General features: G+C 34.9%; 1 protein-coding gene across 4 annotated transcripts in view; it reads left to right on the top strand.

Annotated features, from left to right (window-relative positions):
• The window catches only part of scn5lab (sodium channel, voltage gated, type V-like, alpha b), a 181992-nt gene that overhangs the window by 102828 nt on the left and 51974 nt on the right, over positions 1-27190 (top strand). For all 4 annotated transcript variants that reach the window (XM_058765376.1, XM_058765379.1, XM_058765378.1 and 1 more), the window contains 2 exons: positions 2841-3014; positions 4497-4853. In XM_058765376.1, the coding sequence (XP_058621359.1) occupies positions 2841-3014; positions 4497-4853 (531 nt within the window). The remainder of the gene's footprint in view (positions 1-2840; positions 3015-4496; positions 4854-27190) is intronic.

Genomic DNA, 27190 nt, shown 5'->3' with positions numbered 1-27190 from the left:
AATCTATATTGTTTGCTAAATTTAATATTTAATTTTGTTATGTGCTTTTGCCATTTTTAGTAGCATTTGTTTTTTATATATTTTTATTTATTTTTTATTTCAGTTTTAGAAATTTTAGAACTTTAACTTATTTATTTCAGTTAGTTGCCAAGGCAACATTTTATTGATTTATTGTTTTCTTTTATATTTTGAACTTATTTTATTGTAAATTATTTTTTTTTTTTCCGTTTGTTTGTTTGTTTGAGCCGGTCTGCTGGAGGTGTGTGGTTTGTCATTGGTCGCTCTGATCTGATCTGATCTGATCTGATGGTCGTTTCTCGTGTCTGTCTCAATCCCAGCAGGCCGTTCTGCAGCACCTCCGCGACTCTCAGGGATAACGAGCTATGCAGAGTTAATTGCTTGATGGGAATGTGAATGTGTTTGAGAGCTGGTGCCTCATGCATCTGATCAAAATCACATGAAAGAACACGTCTAGCTCATATCTCATCCCAAAACCAGACGAAAGAAATAAGAAATTATATTTTACACAAAGAAAATGAAGCCTAGATAACTATTAAGCACCCAAAATGCTTTAGTAAAATTAATTACTTTTTTTTTTTTAGATTATTTACATTTAAATGTAATTGTACTGCATCATAGTATTTATTGTGCTGTTTAATTTAAATAAAATGTAGGAATTTCATATAATAATATTTATTAATATTTAATTTCGAATGTAATTGTATTGTATATTATAATTTAATTATTACTTTAAAGAGAATCAAATGAGAATTACAAATCAGAAATGAGAATTATAAATGAAGTAATAATAATAAATTAACTGTTGTTGAAATTCATTACTTTTATTTTATATTATTTATAATTAATTAAAGTTTTTATTGTACTACTACTACATCGCAGTAGTATTTATTTTGTTGTTTAATAAAAAATACATTTAAACATTAAAAATATTACAAATTGAATTAAATTTTAATTTTGTATTTTCAATTTAATATTTAAAATTTGTAGAACAATAAAGAGAATCTAATGGGAGTCACAGTTGAGAAGAATGAGAATTACCAAAGAAAATAAATAAATAAATTAATTCATAAATAAATAAATACAATGTCCACATTTACCAATTTGGGGTGAATGTGTTTAATTAACATGAAAATAACCCTAAAAATAGATTCATTTTTATTTATTTACATATTTATTTTAATGTGTTTTAATGTCTAACATTATTTCATTTGATAAATAATAACTTAATAATAATAATAAAATTATTTAATTTGAGCTCATTTATTATTTTCTCGAATTTTTTATTTCTTATTAAATTTTTTATGATTACTATTTTTTTTCTTTTTTCTGTGAAGCACTTTAAATTACCACTGTGTATGAAAAGTGCTATATAAATTAACTTGCCTATTTATTTATTTATTTTTTTCATTCATTCATTGATGTCTTTATTTACTTTTTGGTGGGCTGAACTGTGAGCTGAGTGTGTCTCTATGAGCTTGACCCTCACAGAGGCCGTGGATGTTCCTCCAGATCTGGGTTTATTGGTGAGATTAAAGCGGTAATTAGGAGCTCTGCTCATCTTCACAGGCCGTGTTTCTCTCAGATGTTGGAGTGACTCCTCCGTGTCACGTATCGCAGTCACATCCAAACGCTTGGCTCCCAGAAACAAGAAACAGAGCAGCTGTAGAAAACAAGACCAAACCGCCCTCACATGCCCCGCCCCTTCCGCCTTGGCTTTTTAAAATATTTTGCATAATTTAATTATGTTTTCAGCTGCTTCCAATAATTGCATAGTACTCTGCAGAACATAAAAATTAAGTAGAAAATTAAATTTTAAGAAAAAAATCAGTGTTACATTAACAGGTCACATCCATTTTATAGTTTTAGTTAACAATAAAAACGAGCAGATTAAAAATCTATTTTGTTTGCTAAATTTAATATTTAATTTTTGTCATGTGCTTTTGTTTTAGTAGCTTTTTCTATTTTTTATTTATCCTTAATTGATTTTTATTTCAGTTTTAGAAATTGTATTTCAGTTAGTCAGCATTTCCAGTGTTTAATTTTTCTTCTGTATTTTTTAATTTATTTCATTTTAAAGGATTTTAATAGATTTAGTTAACAATAACAACTCTGAGAAGAATACATACACTTAAAATAAAAAAAATAAAAAAAAAATATATATATATATTGTGCATAAAGAAAATGAAGCTTGCTTGATTATTAAGCACTCAAAATGCATTATTTAAATGTAATTTTACTTAAATATATTATATTTCAGCAGATGAAGAAAGAATATCAGACTAAACATTTACCATGTTTTTCAAGCAAGTCTCAAATAAATACATTTATATTTAATTTATTGCATTAATTTATTTACATTTATACATTATACATTTATTTATTCACATGCATATATTTATTTATATATATATTTTTTTACATTTGGGCAAAGTGATTAGAACACTAGTATTTTCACCAGCTGCAAAATGGTTTTAAGTCAGTTATTTCTATCTTCTGCTGTAGTGTGTCAGAAGGAAATATCAGTTAACATTTCCAAACATTAATTTAGCCATTAATTGTAATAATCCAGTGAGATTTTTGTCTGCTCCACACAGAGATCTGATCTGATCGTCATCCATTCACATGCATATATTTATTTACATTTATACAATTATTCATGCATTCTTTACACAATATGTATATATTTCTTTACGTAATGTACATAAAAATAAGATTCTTGCATCTCAAGCAGTTTGATTGGATTTGATTCCCCGGGGATTGCATTGAAAATGATATTCAGTGCAAATGCATGAAAGTGAATCTGCTGCTGTTCTTCTCAGGTGTTCACAGGCATCTTCACTGCTGAGATGGTTCTGAAGATCATCGCTCTGGATCCGTATTATTACTTTCAGCAGGGCTGGAACATCTTTGACAGTCTGATCGTGAGTCTGAGTCTCATGGAGCTGGGTTTGTCCAACGTGGAGGGTCTGTCCGTCCTGCGCTCCTTCAGACTGGTAAAACACGCTCCAGATTCACTCAGCTCCTGTTCATTTGCATTTGTATTTTCTTTTTACAATTCTTAAAAAGCCCTTAATCCCAGCTGACAAAAATATATTCCAAGAACATCTTTCTAACTTTTTCATTAAGTTATGAAAATGTTATTTCTGAACAAAGCGTCCAATTTTTAGTTTCAGAAATGTTTGTTCTTGGTTATGGAAGTGTTAAGGGAGCATTCTGTTTTATCATTTTCAAACGTTATGGGAATGTTACTTTTGAATGTTCTGAAACATTTAAAAAATGTTAGATGAATGTCCAAATGAAACATTCATTTATTTCTTCATTTACATTTTGCATACTTCTTTAAAAACTTATATATTTATCTATTTATATACACTTCTTTATTTATATACAATGCTTCTTTAAAAACTTTTATTTATTTATTCGGATGCTTTATTATATATATATATATATATATATATATATATATATATATATACTGTGTGTATATATCTATATCTATATCTATATATATATATATATATATATATATATATATATATATATATATATATATTATATATAATGGATGCTTTATAAATTAATTAATTAATTAAGAAATTTATTTATTCATTTATTTATTTATTTATTTATTTTGACTACTTTAAAAAGCCTATTTATTTATTTGTTTGTTTATATACATTTATTTATATACAATGCTTCTTTAAAAGTTTGCTTTATTTATTTATTTGTATACATTTTGAATACTTGGTAACACTTTACAATAAGGTTCATTAGTTAATATTAGTTAACAACATTAGTTAACATGAACTAAGAATGAACAATACTTCTACAGCATTTATTAATCTTAGTTAATGTTCATTTCAGCATTTACTAATGCATTATTAAAATCACAAGTTGTGTTTGTTAACATTAGTTAATGCACTGTGAACTAACATGAATAAACAATGAACAACTGTATTTTCATTAACTAACATTAACAAAGATTAATAAATAGTGTAATAAATGCATTGTTTATCGTTTGTTCATGTTAGTTAATGCATTAACTAATGTTAACAAATGACACCTTATTGTAAAGTGTTAATACTTCTTTAAAAACTTGCTGTATTTATTTATTTACATTTTGAAAGCTTCTTTAAAATGTATTTATTTATTCATTCATTCATATACAATGCTTCTTTAATAGCTTTTATTTATTTATTTATATACATTTTGAAGAATTTGACATTTATACATTTTTGATGAATTTGAAAATACTTCTTTTTGACTTTTTTTTTTTTTTTTTTATAGCAAAATAATATTTTAGCAAAAACCATGTGATGGAAACTACTTTTTTAAAATGTAATCTCAGCATAATGCAATTAGCTAATATCAGGCCTTTTTTGCAACTCGGCACAATTTTCAAGATGCATTGCTTTGTTATGGGCGTTTTATACTGAATATCATTGAAAACAACTCTTCTTCTTATTCTTCTTCAGCTGCGAGTCTTCAAGCTGGCGAAGTCGTGGCCGACGCTGAACACGCTCATAAAGATCATCGGGAACTCGGTGGGCGCTCTGGGGAACCTGACGCTGGTTCTGGCCATCATCGTCTTCATCTTCGCTGTGGTCGGCATGCAGCTGTTCGGGAAGAACTACGAGTCGTGTGTCTGCAAGATCTCCAAGGACTGTACGCTGCCGCGCTGGCACATGAAGGACTTCTTCCACTCGTTCCTCATCGTGTTCCGGGTCCTGTGCGGAGAGTGGATTGAGACCATGTGGGACTGTATGGAGGTGGCAGGACAGCCGCTCTGCATCCTGGTCTTCATGCTGGTGATGGTCATCGGGAACCTCGTGGTGAGTGCTCGAGCTCTTTTTACTCTCACTGGCTTCATGCTGTGGCTCAAAGCGAGCTGAATCTTGTGGAGGCTTTTGAGGTGTTTCTTTGCTAATTTAGAGGTAAATAAAATAAAACAAGCAAATATAGTAGTAGTAGTAGTTGTATATTTTTATTTAATGCCATGTCAGCATCTTAGGCTATTTTCATGGCAAAAGCAATTAAAAAAATACAAGTAAAACAAATACAATAAAAACCAGGAAACAAACAACAAGCAAATATATATATATAATTATTGTACATTTGGATTTTTTATTTGATCTTTTTATTTTATGTGATGTTTTATTTTAATTTTAATTTTATTTGTTAAAATAACATATATACACACATAAAAAATGTAAAAACACATATAAAATATATATAATCAGTGGTATTTTAGTATCATTGAGAGACTGTTATTGTTTTGAATTAGATTTTATTTTTATAATTTCTGCTTCATGTAAATATTAGTTAAAAACTTTAGCAATTTTGTTGTGTTTTTATCATTTTTAGTAATTTTGTTGTTGCATTTTTGTTATTTTTAATAATTTTGTTGTGTTTTTGTTATTTTAATTAGTTTTTTGTTGCTTTATAATTCCATAAAGTGTTTTATAATTTTTAAATTCAGTTTTAGTTTTAGTTATTATAGTAAAACAAGTTAAACTAAATGAAAATGAAAATACCTTGGTAATTTTTTATTTCAATGAATATTTATTTTATTTCAAGTAATTTATATATATATATATATATAAGTATAATTTTTATATAAATTATAAATTAAGAATTTTATTCTAAAATTTGATTTTGTATCATATATAAAATTATTATTTATAGATTTTTATACATAATTTTAAAAACAGATGTTGGTGTGAATCGAGCAGCGCATGAGCGTTAGGGAAAGCGTGCTGGCGGGTTTGTAATTGCGTGTATATATTGACTGTTTGCAGTGTCTCTGAACACTCATGTCAGACATGTTTCATAAAGCACCGCTGCTGAAACCTGCGTTATTATTGCTGAGGGTCATATGTACACCGTCTCTGATTAACTCAGACCGCTTACATCATGAACTCTGTTTGAAACTCGTCCGTGCTGATTAAAATAATGCAAAAAAGTAATTAAAATTATTTCTTTTGATTTGGATGCGTACTCACATAATTAATGGGTCATTACTCTGTGCATGCGTTTATTTGAAAGACCTGTGATACATTTGTTATTTAGTGGTCGGTTTTTAATCAAAGTCTTCATGTGCACTAATTGCACCTGGAGCGTCTGGGGTGAATTGTTTGGCTCAGTGGCTCATAGGTCCCAAAATGTGAGATTGAACCTGTAGTGTTTGTGCATGTGTTTAAAGCTGAAATGTGTGATTTTAGCACCACCAGTGGCACCGAATGGAATTGCAAAAACAATGATTGTCTCCGAACAGGTTTCCAGCATTCAAAAGTTTTAGTTCGGTGACTTTACACTGCATTTATTTCATTAAAAATTCAGTAAAAATGTGATATATTTTTATAATTTAAAATAGCTGTTTTCTATGTGAATATCTGTTAAAGTGTAATTTATTTCTGTAATCAAAGCTGGATTTTCAGCATCATTACTCCAGTCTTCAGCGTCACATGATCTTTCAGAAATCATTCTAATATGCTTCTTAAGAAGTATTTTTTATTATAATCAATGTTGAATACAGGTAATATTTTTGTGGAAACTGATGCATTTTATTTTTCAGGATTCTTTAATGAATCGAAAAAGAAAAAGAAAAGCATTTATTTAAAATATAAGTATTTTGTAACATTATTAATGCATTTACTGTCATCATGTGATCAGTTTAATGCATATTTGCTGAAAAACAGAACTAAAAATCCCCAAACTTCTGAACAGTAGTGTAATTTGTCTGTTTAAATCCCACAGAAAATGTAAGTATCAACCCTGAGCTCAGTTGTAAACACAAATCCTGTGAGATTTCTCCATCTAGACAGTGTGCATACTGTAAAATAAGTGTGCAGATTGCATCTGGGCCTGTTTAGAAGATATTGATATTGCATAAGCGAGGGTTTGGTGCAGATGGAAGCAGTTTCACCAGAGCGATTAACACATGCAAATGTGAGATGCCGCGTGTCTGTCGGTGCGAGGGCTTTTCCGTCCTTGCTGTCGGACTAATGATTGTGCCGCTGCCGGTCGGAAAGAATCATCTCTGCTGCGATGACGAGCATTTCAGAAAGGCTGCGGATGCGTGGCGTTGCTCAAATATTGCCATCCGATCTTTCCTGCATGATTTCATTTGCATACGGCAGTTAAAGGTCAAATAGTTGTACCTTTGTTACACCATTGATATTTTTAGATCGTTCCGACTGGTCACTTAGAGACTGTGGAAGAATTTACAAGGGCCGGAGGGCGTGATGCATAGTATGTTGGGTAATGTGTTTTAAATTTGCACACAATGCATTTGAATTGCAAACGCTCCAGTGGTTGATTTGTTTTGAGTGTTGAACTCAAAATGCTCGTGAATTTTTCAGTCTGAGATCCAAATATAGTGAGCTGCCTACCTAGGCATCAAACATCAGTATTTTAAGATGTTTGTGTCTTTTTTTTGCAAAGACAACAATCCCAGAAAATAATCCATGTGCACTGGTGGATGAAAGAAATGCAGAATATATCCTTAAAATACATTTAATTCTGAGCAGTGTTGATAAAAAATCACATTATGTTATCTGTGCCTTCATGTCAGGTATTATTTACTTTACTTCCCTAATTTGTTTTAGCATCTTATGACTTATCATCTAATATTAATAATAATAATAATAATTATAATATAAAGAAGAATTTATTATTATAATTTGCTGTGTTTTGAACTGATTCATGTTGAATTTTAATTCATCTGGACCAGAGGATCATCAATACTGTATTATTAATGTATTAGTAATGAAAATGAGATTTTTTTTTAATGGTAATTTTGGGTGAAATTTTCACATAAATAATGTCAAAATAATAAAAAAGACTTAATTTTATTTATGCAAAATGTAATTTCTTACCTTACAATTTATTTAATTCCAAAAAATAGTCATGTAGATATTGAAAAAAAGCACAAAAAAACGGTAATGGACATTTATGCATTATTTGTGTGTGCTCTGTGTTTTGTGCTGCTTAAATCATCACATTGTTATCTTATTATTTTGCAAAATGTTATAACCAAACTCTATTTATTTTAATTTATTTTATTTTTTAATTAAAGTACATAGTAGTTTTATTTAAATAAATTATAATTTAATAATTAATAATTAATTAAGGCATCTGAATAAGATGATTTTTAACATTACATTATAGTAAATGAGAATTCTTTTGAGGGGAAATTTTCATGCAGATAATGACAATATATAATAATAAAGGCTTACTTTTCTTTATGCAAAACAGAATTTCTTACTTTTGGCATGAAATTATGACCTGGACATTTCTTTACGATGTTTTAAAAGCTATTAAAACAGGCTGGTTTTATAGTGTGCCGGTTGCATGTGTTTGTTCAGGGTTTTGAAATGCCATCATACCGTCTGTCTTAGCTGTTGTAATGTGAGAAAGCCACTAAACCCCTCATAAATCTTCATTTGTTCGTGAATGAACGGCCAAAAGATCAAACACGGCTGAACTGCACCTGTAGTGCGTTAAATGTTTATTCAGGCAGAATCATTCAAGCATTTATGTCATTAAGCGTGGTCTGAAGTGTGTTTGATGTGAATAACAGGTGTCACGAGACGCTGCGTTCGGGAATTACAGCCAGACAATGTGAGCGAGCTGCTGTTTGTGTTTGTAGGTCATTGGGTTGAAGTGTACAGGTGAGACGCAGAGAGATCTCAGAGAACAGGAACCGCTGATGCTGGGCTGGTTTGTAAAAGCTCAGGTGAACAGACCAGGGCAGCCTATTCTTAGCGTGTGTGTGTGTGTGTGTGTGTGTTTGGAGTCCGTCATCACTCCAGATGGATATGGACACGCTGGGATCGATGCACCTGTGTGGATAATCAGAATTATTCAAAGCGCGGCCGGGTAACTGGAGAGCTGAAATTGATGTTATCAGATCTGGGTTGCGATGACAAATCCATAACTCTGATCCAAAACCTGCCGAGCCTCACGAGTGACTGATGTAGAGCACACTACTGAGGGAACAACACCAGAGTCATCACTCGCAGTTGGGTTCAGTAGAATTTGATGTTAGTTTGTTGCAGTCACAGACACACATGCCGTGTATACAAATATTGAATAATATGACCAGTAGAATGTACACTATGCATTAAATTGATCAAAAGTGTCAGTGAAGACATTTATAATGTTTCAAAAGATTTCTATTTCAAATAAATGCTGTTCTTTTGAACTATTTCTATTTATCTGTGAATCCTGAAACATAAAATGCATCACTTTTTCCACAAAAATATTGCGCAGCACGACTGTTTTCAACATTGATAATAATCAGAAATGTTTCTTGAGCAGCAAATCAACATCTTAGAATGATTTCTGAAGATCATGTGACACAAGACTGGAGTAATGATGCTGAAAATTCAACTTTGATCACAGAAATAAATTACGGTTTACAATATATTACAATAGGAAACAGTTATTTTATATTGTAAAAATATTTCACAATTTTTACTGTATTTTTAATTAAATAAATGCAGCCTTGCTGAGCAGAAGGGACTTCATGCCTCCTTCATTGTTATTTTACTATTATAGTTTTTGCTAATATTTAGAATTTTTAAAGTTATATTTTTGTCGTCATTTTAATTTTAGTTAAATTTGAGTATTTTTGTTGTGTTTTTACATCAACTACATGCAAATGAGAATTTAGCATTTATTTTATTTCAAGTAATGAAAATGTTTTACAGTTTAGTTTTAGTTAAATATAATAACCCTGGCCTCTGTATTGACTAGCATTTTTGTTATGTTTCCACAATTACTGAATATTAGATTTTTAAATTCATTGAAACTGATTGTTTTTTGGACTTTCCATCCTGAGAAGCAACAAATAAAAAATAAAAAACTCCCAATTTATGCATGTCAGTCTCGTCCGCTCTCACCCATGACTGTGATATTTAATCCTGATCGTAACGGCTCCTGCAGCTCTTCTTGTTCTTATATGTCATTCTTTAGACTGAAGCTCAGTGAGTGTTTGAGAAACGTTATATCTGAGCGTTTACGTTCCGTCTGTCTCAGTGAGCGGCCAGCGTTTGCTGTGAGCGTCCGTCAGCATCATCCTGCCCTTTTAGGGAGAAATCGCTTGTTCACGGGCTGATCGCATGAGCCGCCTGTGATTGTCACGTCCAGATAGTGTGTGTAACAGGATCTCTCTTCAGCTGTGTGTGTGTATGTGTGTGTGTGGATTCTCCTGAATGCTTCTGGTTAATTCCACAGTTTGGCTGCCGTTTAAACATCTTACAGGTGTAAAGTGGGATTCTGGGTTTTTGTTTGGAAATGTTACATGATTATCAGAGTAACATTATGTTTACATGGAGACATAGACAACATTTTTGTTCAGAGATTTTAGTGCCGGGCTTTATGTGCAAAAATATTTATTTATTTGTATTTTTTCTTTGCATGACTGCACCTTTATATGTGTTTACAGTGGTTTATTTTACTGTCAAGGGAACATAGAATATAAAAACTTTGAAATGTCACATAAATATACTATCAAAAACAGTCATAATCAAATGTATTTATAAAACTGACTATTTAGTTAATCTTTTACAATTTAATCAAATGAAAATGTAACAATTCCTTTTATTTATTTATTTTGCAAGTTTACCTTTTAAATTAAGACATGGATGAAAAATTGTGTGATTTTCTTTAAAAATAATGTTTTAATAAATATTATTAGCAGTGGAAGTACTTTAAGAAGCACATTTTCCTTTTCAGTAGTAATATATTTCTGTCATAATTTCTTTAAGTGAGAGCAAACTTTTATTTTGGCGGGTCGTAGTGAAGACCTTAAAGCTTCTGTGTTTTTAAATACATTTTATAATAATTATTATTATTACTTCAAGAAGTATATTCTACTATGCAGTGGTGATATATTTCTGTTATAATTTCTTCAAATTAAACCAAACTTTTATTTTGACAGGTTGTGGTGAAGTGGTGATCTTGAAGTTTTTTGTGCGTATATGATGATATGATAGTTTTTATCAAATGAAATGGTGAAATGCTAAAATAGTGACTCTCTTATAGTTTATTATTAATTGTAAGGCTTTTATTCACTTTGAAGATAAATAATTTTTTTTTACTTTCATTCGTTTGGCAGACGCTTTTTTCTGAACTGACTTACAAATAAAGAAAATCACAATCAGTTTATCATAACAGTGCAGAAAAATGCAGAACAGGATAGAAAGAGAGAACAATCATAGTAAAGTGCCTTTGTTTATGGTCAAAGGTCATACGAGGTCACTGTGACCCTGCTGAACATCTGTTACTGTAGACTCGAGCTAATCGACTCCAACAACTAGACGGACAACTGGGAGGAAATCTTTGGAGAATGAGAGTCAAGACAGAATATTTAATCTACTATGATTTTGTTTACTTTTACTTATTTTTATTTAGATTGAAGAATATTGGACTCATTGTATTTAATTTCCAGATTTATTGCAGTAAAGCAGGGGTCTCCAACCTTATTTCATTCGGGAGCTACTTTTTAAAAATGACAGCGGCTGAGAGCTACCCATATTATACAATACTTAAATCTCTTAAATAATGTATCAGTCCAAACTGTTAAACACGGCATTGTTAAAAGGTGCTGGAAATATTTTTTATGACAAAAAAGTTTTATGTCAAAAGCCAACAAATAAAATTAGCAGCACTATGTACTTTTTCTTTGCATAAACAGTTAAATAACAACATTAAAAAATTATGGCCGGATTTAAAACTTAAAAAATTCATAACATGTTATCTACTGACTTGTAGGCTACATGTTCAAATAAAGTTTTGACCATTTTTTAAATAAAATGATAACAGTTCAGCCTTTAAATCGTTTTTTTTTTTTTTTTTGGCAGAATTTTAAATCGACAGAATGATCAATTAAATTTTCCATAAACTTCCATAAACAGTTCTACCTAAGCTAATGTGCATTCAAAAAATCTCAACACTTCTGATAACAAGGTAGCCTATTTTCCATCGACCGATTTTTGCATTGGTCTGAACAAAAAATATGGCAGTCAGACTGAATTAATTTGTAAATCCATAGTTTCACAGACAATTGCGATCTGAATAGCTATGCATACTGCTGCTACAGCTGCACAAAGTACTTAGAATTAATATGAGCATCTTTATTAAAGAATGAAACGCAAACGAATAATGCCTATTTCGCTTTAAAGAGTTCACAAAATCTCTGTACGCCCTGTTAAATAAATGAAGTAATAAAAGTCTATTTAAATTTTAAAGAGTTACTTACCCCATGTATTATCACTGAAATTTCGTGCAACCAGACTTTATGCTGCTGCTGCTATAAACAACAGTAATAATTTGACTTGATTTGCTATGCATGCTGCTATTAACAATTTGCTAATATCGCGATCTGAATTCTATGATACTGCTGCTACACTACATGAAAGTACTATAATTGCTGTAAGCCGCTGAATATACAAATACTAAATGCCAGTTTAGGAGTGTACTATTAGCTACATTGTACATAAGCTACTGATTGGAAATGATTTATTGTTAGCATTGCGATTTCGGGCAAATAAGGTAATCCCCAATTCACTTTGCTTTTCGAAAATCCACGACGCTTGACGTTGTATTCTCACATGAGTTACATGACAAGGAAAACTGCTTGCTGCTGCTGCTGTTACATGAACACACATGCCTAGTAATTACTCCTCACGCGAATACCCTGCGCGAAGTTTTACAACTTGTATGTTTTCTAGTTCAAGAATGAAAACTGACAAACGCAAAATTGCACTGAAATCAGAGTGAAGCCAGCCATATAAATGCAAGGCATTAAGCTCATTGGCTGCATGTCCAGCATGAACCAATCAGCTTGTGCCAAGTCGTTTAACTCTCTGAATATCACCAGTTACGTTAACAACCCATCAGCTTGCGCCATCTAGAGTTTCATGGCTGAACTATTTATTTATTTGAAATAGAAATCTTTTGTCACATTATAAATGCTACTTTTGATCAATTCAATGCATCCTTGCTGAATGAAAGCATTAACACATGTAATATAAGTCAGGTTTGTGTATTGTGTGGAGCCTTTGATTGATGGACACATTTGCCACGTTGTTTCATCAGTGGTAGTGTATGATAATGCAGCTCAGCAGTCTGAGGTAATGCTGTATTTTTAGGCCGTGGTCGGTGAGTCGGGTCAGTGTGAGAGCGCTTTTGTTTTTCTTGCCGAGGCATGTGAGACACGCAGCACCTCAGATACCTGCAGAACGAGCTCACGGATCCTCTGCATCACACGACGAGTCCTTCTCTCTGTGTGTATTTTAAGTGTGTAAGTGGGCAGGTGTAGCGGCAAGAAAAACCCAGCTCATAATCCTCGCTTAAACGCGTCACCTTCCCAGCTAATGAAGCGTAACGCGGAAACAGCGTCCTGAGGGAATGAGGACTTCATCTAAAACACACACGGGATCTGCCCTGTGACCACAATCATATATCATGGAGACGTTATATAACATCATCAAAATATATCTGCTCGCTGTTTGTGATTATCCAGCGAATTCAGTTCATTAAAAATTAAATCCATTTGATCTCGATGGATTCACTTCATCTCAGTTGTTTGTTTAGGTCCTTTTTTTTTTTTTTTTGAAGCATTGCTAAGGTGTTCTTGGAGGTTTCTACAGTAGGTGGTTGTTAGGGTGTTCTGGCTGGTTGCTATTGTGTTCTGGGTGGTTGCTAGGAGGTTCCTAAGGTGTTCTTGGAGGTTTCTACAGTAGGTGGTTGTTAGGGTGTTCTGGCTGGTTGCTATTGTGTTCTGGGTGGTTGCTAGGAGGTTCCTAAGGTGTTCTGGGAGGTTTCTACAATATTTAGCTGCTAGGGTGTTCTGGGTGGTTGATAGGGGGTTGCTAAGGTGTACTGAGTGGTTGCTAGGAGGTTTCTAAGATGTTCTAGGTGGTTGCTAGGAGGTTGCTAATGTGTTCTTGGAGGTTTTTCAGTAGGTGGTTGCTAGGGTGTTCTGGGTTGTTACTAAGAGGTTGCAAGGGTGTTCTGGGTGGTTGCTAGGAGATTTGTAAGGTGTTCTGGGAGGTTTCTATAGTAGGTGGTTACTAGGTTGTACTGAGTGGTTGCTAGTAGGTTTCTAAGGTGTTGTATGTGGTTGCTAGGAGGTTGCTAAGGTGTTCTTGGAGATTTCTACAGTAGGTGGTTGCTAGGAGGTTGCTAAGGTTTTCTGAGTGGTTGCAAGGTGGTTGCTAAGATGTTCTGGGAGGTTTCTACAGTTGATGGTTGATAGGGTGTTCTGAGAGGTTGCTAAGGTGTTCTGAATGGTTGCAAGTGTGTTCTAGGTGGTTGCTAGGAGGTTGCTAAGGTGTTCTTGGAGGTTTCTACAGTAGGTGGTTACTAGAGTGCTCTGTGTGGTTATTAGGAGGTTCCTAAGGTGTTCTTGGAGGTTTCTACAGTAGGTGGTTGATAGGGTGTTCAAGGTGGTTGCTAAGAGTTTGCTTGGATGTTCTGAGTGGTTGATAGGGGGTTGCTAAGGTGTACTGAGTGTTTGCTAGGTGGTTTCTAAGGTGTTGTGAGTGGTTGCTAGGAGGTTGCTAAGGTGTTCTGAAAGGCTTCTACAGTAGGTGGTTGCTAGTATTTTTTGGATAGTTGCTGGGTGGTTGCTAAGGTGTTTTTGGAGGTTTTCCACAGTAGGTAGTTTGCTAGGGGGGTTGCTAAGGTGTTCTGAGTGGTTGCTAGGAGGTTGCTAAGGTGTTCTGGGAGGTTTCTACAGTAGGTGATTGATAAGGTGTTCTGAGTGCTTGCTAGGGGGTTGCTTAGGTGTTTGTTGTTGTTGCTTGGATGTTGCTAAGGTCTTCTGTATAGTTTTTAGGTGGCTTGTCTGCAGCACAAATGCTGTAAGATGACACACACAACTTTAATGCTTATAGTAATACTAGAGGTCATTAACCCTCCATTTGAGCAATCATAGCAGTGACGTTTGCTTAGCAATCCACAGAAACTGTCATTTATCTGGCAGATTGTGCTGTGCTGGTATTTTATCAGAAGCTCCTCCTGTGTTGAAACTCAATGGCGTCATTAGCTTTCATGGGCTCTTAATGTTTTCTGGAGTGCATTATTTCATTAGTGAGGCCTCGAGTGCCCCTAAAGAGTGTTATTGCTCCGACTGTATGGAGCTCCAGATAAACCAGAGGAGCATCAATCACGAGGCTCCGTCCTCCATTATAACGGGCTCAAGATGCAGCAGCGAGAGGAACGTGTTCTTGAGGGCCATTAGGGTTCCAGATCCACACCGCTGCGACTGCTAATGAATGTAAATGATTGGTGCTCTTAATTGAAGGGGAGGTCTTCATGAAGACTAAATTAGAAGAGAGAGAAAATATGATGAAAGGAGGCAGTGTTGATAGAGTCAGTTCTGCGGTGCTCATTTGTTTGATTATGTGTGAGATTTATCTGCTGCAGTTCTTATGAACAGTTCTTTGGAAAGGTGCCGTGTTAATCTATCTATCTATCTATCTATCTATCTATCTATCTATCTATCTATCTATCTATCTATCAGACTTTATGCTGCTGCTGCTATAAACAACAGTAATAATTTGACTTGATTTGCTATGCATGCTGCTATTAACAATTTGCTAATATAGCGATCTGAATTCTATGAATCTGAATTCTATGATACTGCTGCTATCTATCTCTGTCTGTCTGTCGTTTGTTCTATCTATCCATTCATCCATCAGTCTGTCTGTCTGTCTGTCTGTCTGTTGTTCGTTCTATCTATCCATTCATCCATCCGTCTCTCTCTGTCTGTCCATCACATTTCATTTAAAACACATTGAATCATCCTCCATGTCCTTAGGTCAAATATTTCACCATATTACGGTACAAAAGCTTTAAAGCCTCTTCAGTCTGAACTCTAATTGTAGCAGATTCTTCCAGAAACGCTTCAGTCACAATTCCATGAATTCAAATAACCTGTTTATTTCAGGATAATTGCAGGATGAGTCAGCGCAGGTGATGGGAAGTGTGTGAGTGTGTGTGTGTTAGGCTCCGCCCCCTGCTGCTCTCACACACCTCATGTATCCTCCTCATCCTCAGGTGAGCTCCACCTGCCACATCAGAACCACAACAAACCGGCACGGCTTCCTCTGCCCTTTAAACCTGACGGCACTCGCCACGCTTAACTGCGTCCAGAGAGCACAGCTTATTATTTTCTTGGCCTGAGGTGCTGGGAATGAATGTTAGCGTCTTTGCAGTCACATGTACAGTTTGCGTTTTAGAAATGCAACATGAAAAAATGCATTGAAGTAGCAGAATTAGTCCAAAAGTCACATCAATGAGCCCAATTAGGTAAATGTGCCGGGCTCAGGTGGAATCCACTCATCATTTTCAGCGTGAAATCGGGATCAAATGCATCACACTTGTTTTTTTAACCCCTCTGAACCGGACGTGAAGCCCCTGGATGGATCTGTGGATTCAAGGCCAGCTGATAGAGCGTCTCATCTCACATATTGAAATGCCACGCTGGTGGCCGAGCTGTGATTTATTCCTCTGTGGGTCCTTGGCTTTCCTGCAGAGAGGGCAACCCTCATTGTGTTAGGAGAATATGAGCATACGGCAGTTTATTGTGGCTCGGGTGAGGTGGGGAGAAAAGGGCTGGGACTTTAGTGAGTGATGATAAAACTGATGAAAAAATCCAACAGATTTACATTTGAATATCATATAGAAACTTGAGGGTGCAGGGTTATTATCGTTTATGAAAATTAAAATATAAAGCCATAATAAAATATAAAAGGAAAAACTTAAAACTAGAAAAAAATTAAAATAAAACTTAAAATAAAAATAAATTAAACCAAAAAATATATATTTTTTAATTATTATAAAAATTACAAAAACACAAAACAAAATTACTAAAAATTCAACTTAAATGTAACTAAAACAAACGCTGAAAATATAAAAATAAAACCTAATTCAAAATAATATTAAAATCAGACTGGACCGTATGACCAGCGTCCTCCTCCTGTAACATCTCTGAACTGACACACGGTAACCTCCTAAAATCTCTGAATCTCTCTGGATCAAGCTCTCATGCTGTTTCTGTCACAGCGGATTCTGTGACCCAAATAGAATTACACAATTCACTTCAAATGTTGACATTTAACAAATGCTTTTGTTTTTGATTCTGATATTAAGCTGAGTTTGTGTTCTGCCTGCTGCCTGCTTCAATTTACTTTTCTTGTCATGCAACTGTATTTTATTTATTCATTTTATTGTTATTACTTATTTTGAACTCTTTTCCTCTGATTTATTTATTTATTTAAGTTCAAAACTGACTGCTTTGGTTTTCATAGAGTTATTAAATATATTTAACCTTAAACTATATATAAACATGTAAATACGTAAATATTTTCAAAATATATACTGCATGTGTGTGTATTTATATATACATAATAAATATACACAGTATACATACATATATTATGTAAACAAAAACTTTTATTTTGGATGTGATTAATCGCGATCAATAATAATTCACTCATACTGTGGATTTGGTTCAGTATCTCTTGCTCTACTGTAGTTTTCGCTCTTTTGTACGATATCTAACTGTACGAGTGTTTGAAGTTGATTTGTCCAGGCCGTGTGAAGCTCCAGTATTGACCAGCGCTGTGTGAGTTCACTGGACTCGGAGCCGGAAGCTTTGATTTTACAGTAGTTAAAATAACACATTGATCTTTGGCCCTGCTTTCAGTGGGATTCTGGGTCACCTGCATCACGGCGGGTTTCTCGCTCGTCACGGTCCACAGGCCTGCTTTCTGACACCAGATCTGTGACTGCGAATCACTAAACACAAACTTCCTGATCGATGAAACAGCCGTCTGACATCACAACACAACAGCGCTGCTTAAAAATACACGCGACGGACCAAAACATGGTGCTTCTCTTCAGCTAGTGACCCAATAACACACTTCTGTTTCCCAGGGAGCTCTCAAATGGGTTTTAAGTTTCAACTTTGACTCGAAAATGCATTGAGAAACAGAGTTCTTTATTTTGTCTCGAAAAATGTAATGAGAAATATTTGAGTTCATACTGAGACCCGATTTGATTGCAGGCTTTGGTTTCTATAGAATTCTCAACTTTGTCTCAAATTTGAGAAATATTTGAGTTCATATTGAGTTCTGACTCAATTGCAGGCTTTGATTTTTATGAAGTTCTCAACTATGTCTTATACATCTGATAAATATCCATTGAGACATCCCAGAGATCTCCTTCAGGGTGTTTACATAAGCAGATGATGCTGGTCCGTGTCCTGAGACATTAACCGCTCGAGCGTCCCTGTGCTGCTGTATCGAACGGCCCAAAATAACTGCTTCTGTCCGTAACATCAGTGTTTTTACAGACGGATCTTTTTGCGTAGTCTTTTAAACAGTTCTAGATGAATCATTTTTCTGATATTCTGGCCAAGAATCGTCCACTTAAACATGAAGAGACTGTTTGACTGACATCTAAACTGGCATTTAGTGGTGGATTTATCTGAAATCTGTGGTAACAAAAAAAACAGACTAGCTTGGGAAAAAAAATTGTTTTTAAAAAAAATTTAAAAATAGATAATGCTGTAAAAAAGCAGAAAATATGTGTTTCTGTCTGTCCAAAAGTAATACGTACTGATTAATTGGTAATAGTTAACAGTAAGGTAAAATATATAAAATAAAAATAAATAAATATTAAAAAAACACAGTAAGGTTTCATATGAAAACATTAGTTAAGCACATACTTTTGTTAGTTAATTTTACTTATGCATTTTTAAAATTAAAAGTTGTATGTGTTTGTTAGTTAATGCCCTTTGAACTAATCAGGGTCAGTATAGTTAACTAAAACTACACTGAATCTACATTCTAAAACAAACAAACAAACAAAAATAAATAAATGAAAAATAAATATTAACTGAAAAAATATTTAAAGAGCTTAAACTTATTTTATTTCAGCTGCAAAGCAACATTTAAAACTGAAATACATTTTCTAAAAAATATTAAATTAAAAAATATTATTAACATTTTTTTTAAAAACAATAACTACTAAAAATGAAATAAAAAAATAAATAAAAAACAACAACAAAACTACTAAAACTTTTACTAAAATTAAAAATAATTTAAAAAAAAACTATAGTAGTACAGTATCTCAGTGATAATAACACTGGAACAAACATGAACAAATAACGAAAAATTGTGGTTTTATTAACTAAGAGCTAAGATGTTAGTTCATGTTGACTCATGCATTAAAACGAATGTTAACATGAAACTTTATTAAAGAGTTACTGGCTATTTCTAAGACGTAACTCTAGAAAAACAAAGATGGAGAGTCACTGACAGGTGACCTCTCCTGTGACCTCTGGGCTTCAGCGGCAAACGTAATTATTGAAAAGTCAGCAAGAGGCTTACAAATAATTTACCGTTTACAGTCTTATCAAGTGAACTTAACACTGTCTTGGAAACTGTGATCCACTGAGGAAATGTAACCGGAGCAGCGGGTCACCTATTAGCAGGCCTAGTGCGTATTTGTGACGTCTAACTGAGACAGAACCACACTGACTTCAGCTGCAAATCACACAGACAGACTTCGGCTCTGAGTTCTGTGAGGTTCATGGGTTCATCTTTGTAGCTAATCGATACTGTAATTGTTTTATGTTGTATATTTGTTTGAATGCACTTCAAGCACACATTTAAAGACTTTACTGTGTAATTTATTGATTAATATTAAGCATAATGCGGCTAAAAATAACAGCACTTGTTTTCATCAGGGTTATAACTTACTTTATTTCAGCTAGTTGCTAGTAGCAGTCAAAATTTTATATTGTCTATATGAGCGTATTAAAAGAAAAATGACAAAAACATGAGAAATATTTCTAAAACTTTAATTAATTTCTAAAACTAAAATTGATTTTAAAAAATAAATTAATAAATAGATAAAGAAATAAATAATTTAAAATATTAATAAAAAGTGATACTAAAATAACCCTGGTTTTTATTAATATTTTAATTCATTTTTATTCTTGTATTTTCTGTTTTCAGTTTAATTTTAGTTAAAGTTGTAGTAATTATGTCATTTGTATTAGTTTAGTTATTTCAGTTTTAGTTTTAGTCAGTGTAATACATTAAGTTAAACTAAATGAAAATTATAAATATTGGCTTTTATTTACTTACTTACTTACTGACTTACTATAATAACCCTGGCATTAAATTTAGAAAAAGTGACACTAATAAACAGTAAATGCTGTTTTTTGAACTCTCTTTTCATCTGGGAATCCTGAAAAATAACAGTTTCCGCAAAGATGTCGGGCAGCACAACTGTTGATAATAATCAGAAATGTTTCTTGAGCAGCCAATCTGCATATTAGAACGATTTCTGAAGGATCATGTGATACTGAAGACTGGAGTAATGATGCTGAAAATTCAGCTTTGATCACAGAAATAAATTACATTTTAACAGATATTCACATAGAAAACAGCTGTTTTAAATTGTAAAAAATATTTCATGTTTTTACAGCATTTGTGGTGAGTATAAAAGATCTTACTGTTCCCAAACCTTCAGATTACAGTATTTTAAGAGTGCGGTAACAGATGTGCGTCTGTAAACACAGCCAGAGGGAAGGTGGTCTGATCTCGCACTGAACTAGTAGAGTTTCTCAATGCAAGAAATCACTGCATAAATGCAGTATTTCAGTGTGAAGCACAATGTGCATGGAGTACAAAATCAGTGCCGGTGAGTGGCACGCACTCTCTGCAAGCATCCACAGCAGCAATTTAGGAATATGCCATGTTTACAAGAGCTGATGTTAATTTAGTCTCTAATTAACCTTTGAGCAGCACAGCCCACCGTCGCTCTGATATTTGTGACTCTGAAGTGAGGTTTGCACCAGGGCAACAGCAACAGCAGCAGCTCTCAGGAACAATGCCACGCCGTGTGATTGAACATGTGACCCCACAACTCGCCTTTGTGCAGGTGACCGAAACAATGTGCTGCTATGGCAACAGTTTTGGCCCGCAGACAGCCGACAGGGCAGCTGCATGCTCCCAATCAGACTCTCTCTCATGTGCATTTGTGTTTTCACATGGGGATGTTGTTATATTTTGTTTGTATGACATTGTGATTTGGTTTAATCAGTCTTGGTGTTACAGCCCATTTTAATAGGGTGAGACGCGAACGAATAATGTTAACGGGATTCCGGCCACAGCCAACAGATCACCAAAACAACACATAAGTCTAAATGATTTATTAAAGAAGAGTGTAAGGAATATCAGGAGTATTAGCTTCGGAGAGGCCCAATGCCAAAATAACAAACAAAAGAAATAAATAAAATAAAGATATATAAATGACCTAATTATAAAGAAAAGAAAAAACTTCCCTAACTCCCTAAACAAAAAACACTTCAGGATCCACCAGTCACGTTCCTTGATGAAGAGCCAATCCCTGCACACATATACACTCACGTACATAAAGAAAAACACACCAAAATGATGCCAAGGATCGTAACATCCCCCCACACAAAGAATCAACTTTTAGTTGATTTTAAATTAAATCAAAAGAACGAGACAAGGCATCGGCTAATACGTTATCCTTACCCTTTTTATAACAAATTTCAAGATTAAAATCCTGAATAAACAAGGAGCAACGCATAAGTCTTTGATTAGCATTGCGCATTCGTGATAGGAAAATCAACGGATTATGATCAGTAAAAATAAGTACAGGGATAGAACTCGATCCAACATAGACTTCAAAATGTTGTAACGACAACAACAAAGCTAGTGCCTCCTTCTCAATCATACTGTAGTTTTTCTGGTGTGATAAAAACTTTTTCGAGAAGTACGCTACAGGATGCTCAACACCATCATCATCGTCCTGTAAAAGGACCGCATTAGCTCCGGTGGCACTGACATCAAACCATGCGAATAAGCCGGAGCAGAAACAATATGAAACGTCGCCTAATATGGTGTTCATTAAGCGTTGAAAGGTTGCTGGAGCATTCCGAAGTCCGAAAGCCATCACTGTATAATTAAGGAAGTTATCGGGAGTGACAAATGCAGAAATCTTGGCTGCCCGTTCTGTTAAGGGGACTTGCCAGTAACCCTTCAAAAGGTCTAATTTCATTACAAACCGAGCCGAGCCCACATTATCTACACAATCTTCCATTAAAGGCAGAGGAAACGAGTCAGGTTCTGTAATTGCATTTACCTTACGGTAGTCTGTACAGAAGCGATGAGACCCTTCTGGCTTCGGGACAAGCAGACTGAATCAATGTCACAATGTCAGATTTCTGGTCTTCATACTTTTCATACAGCCAATTTTCTTTTAGGAGTTTAAGTGGTCCGCGCACCATGTGCCCAAAAACCAACTCCGTGGGACTAAACCCCAAAGACTCCTGGACAGTTTCTCGGAGGGCAAATAAAAGCAAAGTCAGCCCATCGTCCCATTCCTTTTCAGACTCCGTGCAATACGTTTTCGACACGGTTTTCAACGTTTGGTGGAATCTTTCCAGGGCACCCTGCGACTCAGGATGATAGGCACTCGAAACAACGTGCTGGATATGTAACTGAGATAAGATCTGATTAAACAGACGGGACATAAAATTAGTTCCCTGATCCGTTTGGACGACCTTTGGAAGTCCAAAAGTAGAAAAGAAAAGAGTCAGGGCTTTCACAATAGCTTTAGCTCTGAGTGAACGAAGCAGTATGGCCTCAGGGTAGCGTGTGGCTGCGCACATAAGCGTAAGCACACTGTAAAAGAAATTCCGTAAAAGTTACGGTAAAAAAACGGCAGCTGTGGATGCCGGAATCCTATTGTAAATAATAGGGTAGCAACATTTTAGGTTTTACGGTTTTAACTTAAATTTACAGTCAAATACCGTAAACTGATATAATGTTAATATACCAACCTATTGAAGTACTGAAATCTGTTTTGTAATACACTGATAACCACCAAATGCAGGTGGTGATGAGAAAGTCACACGATGAACCAAAGCCCATCACAGGCAGCTTTTAAATAATAACATATATAGAAGGTGCACAGTGTCATTCACACAAACACTAAACACAATCATGGTGAGACTCATTAAACTGAATTTTGCAATAAATATTAATTTAACAACATTAGATGTAACAAACAACCCTAATAAACACAACTGATAAGAAAAACTAAGAAGAAACATAGTTATTTCAAAGAAAAAACATCAGATTCAAACAAAATTTGAAATGCAATGCAGGGAATTCTGGGAACGTCAATTTACGTTTTTTCCCCGTAAATTTTATATTCTTTTTCACTTCCAAAAACAGTATTTCACCGTAAAATTGTCTGAAATGTCTATTACAGTTTTTCACCGTACAGTATATATTAGGGGAACATACCGTTAACCATTTAACAGGTTTTTACTGTAGCATTTTCACAGTTTTTTACCGTTAAAATTACGGTCATTTTTTACAGTGCAGATAAGTATGGCCTGATTTTGTTTTCGGTAAGGGTCCTACACAATCTAAAATAACACGTTCAAACGGCTCACCAATAACTGGGATCGGTTTAAGAGGTGCAGATGGAATAACTTGATTAGGCTTTCCAACCATCTGACACAGATCTGCAATAACAGGAGATTTACTTCCAGGCCAAAAGAAATGACGCATCACTCGATAAAGTGTTTTAGTGACACCCAGATGACCGGCAACATTATCATGCGCAACACTCAGCACTTGTTCACGAAAACTTTTAGGGACTACCATCTGGTAAAGCATGTCCCAGCCTGAATTATCTGATATTGAAGGTGTCCATTTTCGCATTAAAACTCCATCTTCATAAAAATAACCAATTGGTTTACTCGCAATATCCTCTCTTGTGATAGCAGAATCTCTGCAACATGCAACACGGATCTTGTTTTTGCTCAGTAGCAAACGTTACACGATCAATAGACAGTAACAGATCAACTGAATCAGCATCAGCACCACCGATGAGGTGGAGGGACAGCGATGTAGACTCGGACACCTCAGGCTGCAACGAAACAGGGTCAGAATCTTTATCAACAAAGAAACTGTCAGAAACATCAACGACATTAGGAGACTGGGCTCGAATAATCACACATGCAGGGAACACAGTTAAAACTTCCGCAATTCTTTACTTAAAGCAAAAATCGCACCAAGCGGATTCTCATTGACTTCAGGAACGGGAAGTACTTTTCCACCTGCTAAATTGTTCCCAACGATTATTGTAACTCCCTTCACAGGTAACTGTGTTCGCACAGCCACTTTTACGAAACCAGTAATCAAATCGGAACGAATATGCAACTTATGCAAGGGAACCTTCACAACTCCCATCTCAATTCCCTGCACTAAAACATCTGAGCCACAGTACGTTTCCTTCGAGAATGGCAGTGCACTTTCTAAAATGAAGGACTGAGCCGTTCCTGTGTCACGCAGCCAAGTAAGGGACTTGGTCCTCCTCTAAACCACTTATCGAGATCATACCTTGACCAGTAAAAGGTTCAAAAACGGAATTAAATTTCGTACGATTCCGTACCAAGAGTTCGTACAAAACCAACACTCTTCACTTGTCTAAACTTATTTTTCTTTTTCAAAGCGGGACATGCTGCAATTAAATGACCAGTCTCGTGACAATAAAAACATTCACGAACGTCAGATGATCCTGACAATTTTGTTCATTTAGATGTTTTAGGTTCATCCGAATTCGCAGAAAACGGTAATTCTCGCAGAGCAGGTGCTACAAACACATTTTTGTGCGTTAATACTGTACCTATTCATCAGCGCCTCGGCGAGTGCGGAAACTTTTTTCTCATTTAAGTACACCACTATTTTATCTGGCAACGAATTCTTAAATTCCTCAATTAAAACGAGTTCACGAAGCTGCTCAAAATTAATCGTTTTAGATTGGCACCACCTATCAAAGAGAACACACTTTTCACGAGCATACTCAACGAATGTTTGATTGGCAGTTTTCGCATGTGAGCGAAACTTTTGGCGATAAGCTCTGGGGACAAGCTCATACGCTCTCAACACAGTGGACCACGGCAATCCCGCCGACAGAGAGTGCGGCTGTCCCGCAGACAGAAAGTACGGCAAGCCCGCCAAGAAGTACGGCAAGCCCCCCAAGCAGTACGGCAAGCCCGCTGGTCCCGTCCAGCCCTCCTGTGCCTCCTGGTCCCGTCCAGCCCTCCTGTGCCTCCTGGTCCCGTCCAGCCCTCCTGTGCCTCCTGGTCCCGTCCAGCTCCGTGCTTCCAGAGCACCACCCAGTGCCTGCGCCACGAAGGCGCCTCCCTGCCTCCACGCTACCCGAGCGTATCCAAGAGTCCGCGCCTCCAAGAGTCCGCGCTAAGATTGAAAGCCCCTAATTTCACCTTTAAAATTTGGGGGGGCTATTCCCCGGTGAATTCTGCTCCGTCTTGGGTGCCCAAACTCCCGGATCCACCATGGTCGTCCAAGCCTCCTGCTCCGTCCTGGGCGCCCAAGCTCCCTGCTCCGCCAAGGCTCCTCAAACTCCCTGCTCCTCCTAGGCCTCCCGGGTCCCTGGATCCTCCATGGCCTTCCAAGCCTCCTGACCCGCCATGGTCCTCGGAGTCCCCTGACCCGCCATGGCCCTCGGAGTCTCCTGACCCACCATGGTCACTAAGAGTCTTCTGTTCCGCCCTGGATGCCTCCTTAGTGTCCCGGTTCTGCACCGGCACCCACGGCGCCCGCCCCCCCTCCCCGGTGGTACTGTTGCGGCACGGGATGCGCCTACCGGGAGGGGGAGGTACTGTAACGTGTCTGCCTGTCTAAGTCCCCGTTTTCCTTATTTGATTAGGTTCCGTTTCTTGTTAATTAATTATCTTTCATTATCCCCACCTGTTTTGTATTACGTTGTTTGCTCTTTTGTTCCTGTTCCTTTATAAGCCTTCAGTTCTCCATTTGTTTTTGTCCGTTCTACGAAGTTAATAAAGGGAAAAGTGCGTTGAAGCCGTTTCATTCTCTCGTCATTTATTTTGATTTAAGTTTGCTCACGCCACAACCACAACCCGTAACAATATATATATATATATATATATATATATATATATATATACGGTATATATATATTATACAATCAAATATTAGACTTTAATATTGTTTCTTACATTGCATTGAAGATACACTTTTTTATTTTATTTCATGCATTTAAATACTAGACATTTATGTTATTTCTGCAGTGTATGACTTACATTTCATTGATAATATATTTTTTTTTATTTCATGCATTCACAGACATTTACAGTATTTCTTACATTGCATTGAAGATATACTTTGTCAATTGTATTTAATGCATTTTAATACTAGACTTTTATATTATTTCTTACACTGCATTGGAGATATAATTCTTTGATTGCATTTAATGCATTTAAATATTAGACTTTTATATTATTTTTTGTATTGCATTAAAAATATCTATCTATCTATCTTTCTAGACTTTTATTTCTTATACTACTAGACGTTTATTTCTTATATTGCATTGAAGATATACTTTTCAAATGTTTTTTATTAATGCATTCAAATACTGGATTTGTTTTTGTATTATTTCTTACAATGCATTGAAGATATACTTCAAACTTGGTTGATTGGTAATAAAAGTATAAACCAAGACGAACGTTCAGTTATTGGAATCATGGAATTAAATTGTTTATTATTATGGTAACACTTTACAATAAGGTTCATTAGTTAACATGAACTAAGAATGAACAATACTTCTACAGCATTTCTTAATCTCAGTTAATGTTAATTTCAGCATTTACTAATGCATTATTAAAATCACAAGTCGTGTTTGTTAACATTAGTTAATGCACTGTGAGCTAACATGAACTAACAATGAACAACTCTATTTTTATTAACTAACGTTAACAAAGATGAATAAATAGTGTAATACATGTATTGATCATTGTTTGTTCATGTTAGTTAATACATTAACTAATGTTAACAAATGACACCTTATTGTAAAGTGTTACCATTATTATTTTATATAACTCTTTTAATAGATTTTATTTAATTAGTTGAATACATTGAAAGTTAGCAGATTTGTCATTAATTGTTATTATGCTTAAATTAGACACAACAAAGTTGGAAATAAGCTAAAAATGTAAAAATGAAGATTTAGTAAAAAAAAAAAAAATTCCATTCACGAACAAACCAGGGTCCTC

The sequence above is a fragment of the Onychostoma macrolepis genome, chromosome 24 (genome assembly GCF_012432095.1).
Source record: "Onychostoma macrolepis isolate SWU-2019 chromosome 24, ASM1243209v1, whole genome shotgun sequence".
Lineage (NCBI taxonomy): Eukaryota > Metazoa > Chordata > Actinopteri > Cypriniformes > Cyprinidae > Onychostoma > Onychostoma macrolepis.
This window is presented reverse-complemented; position numbering and strand designations above follow the sequence as displayed.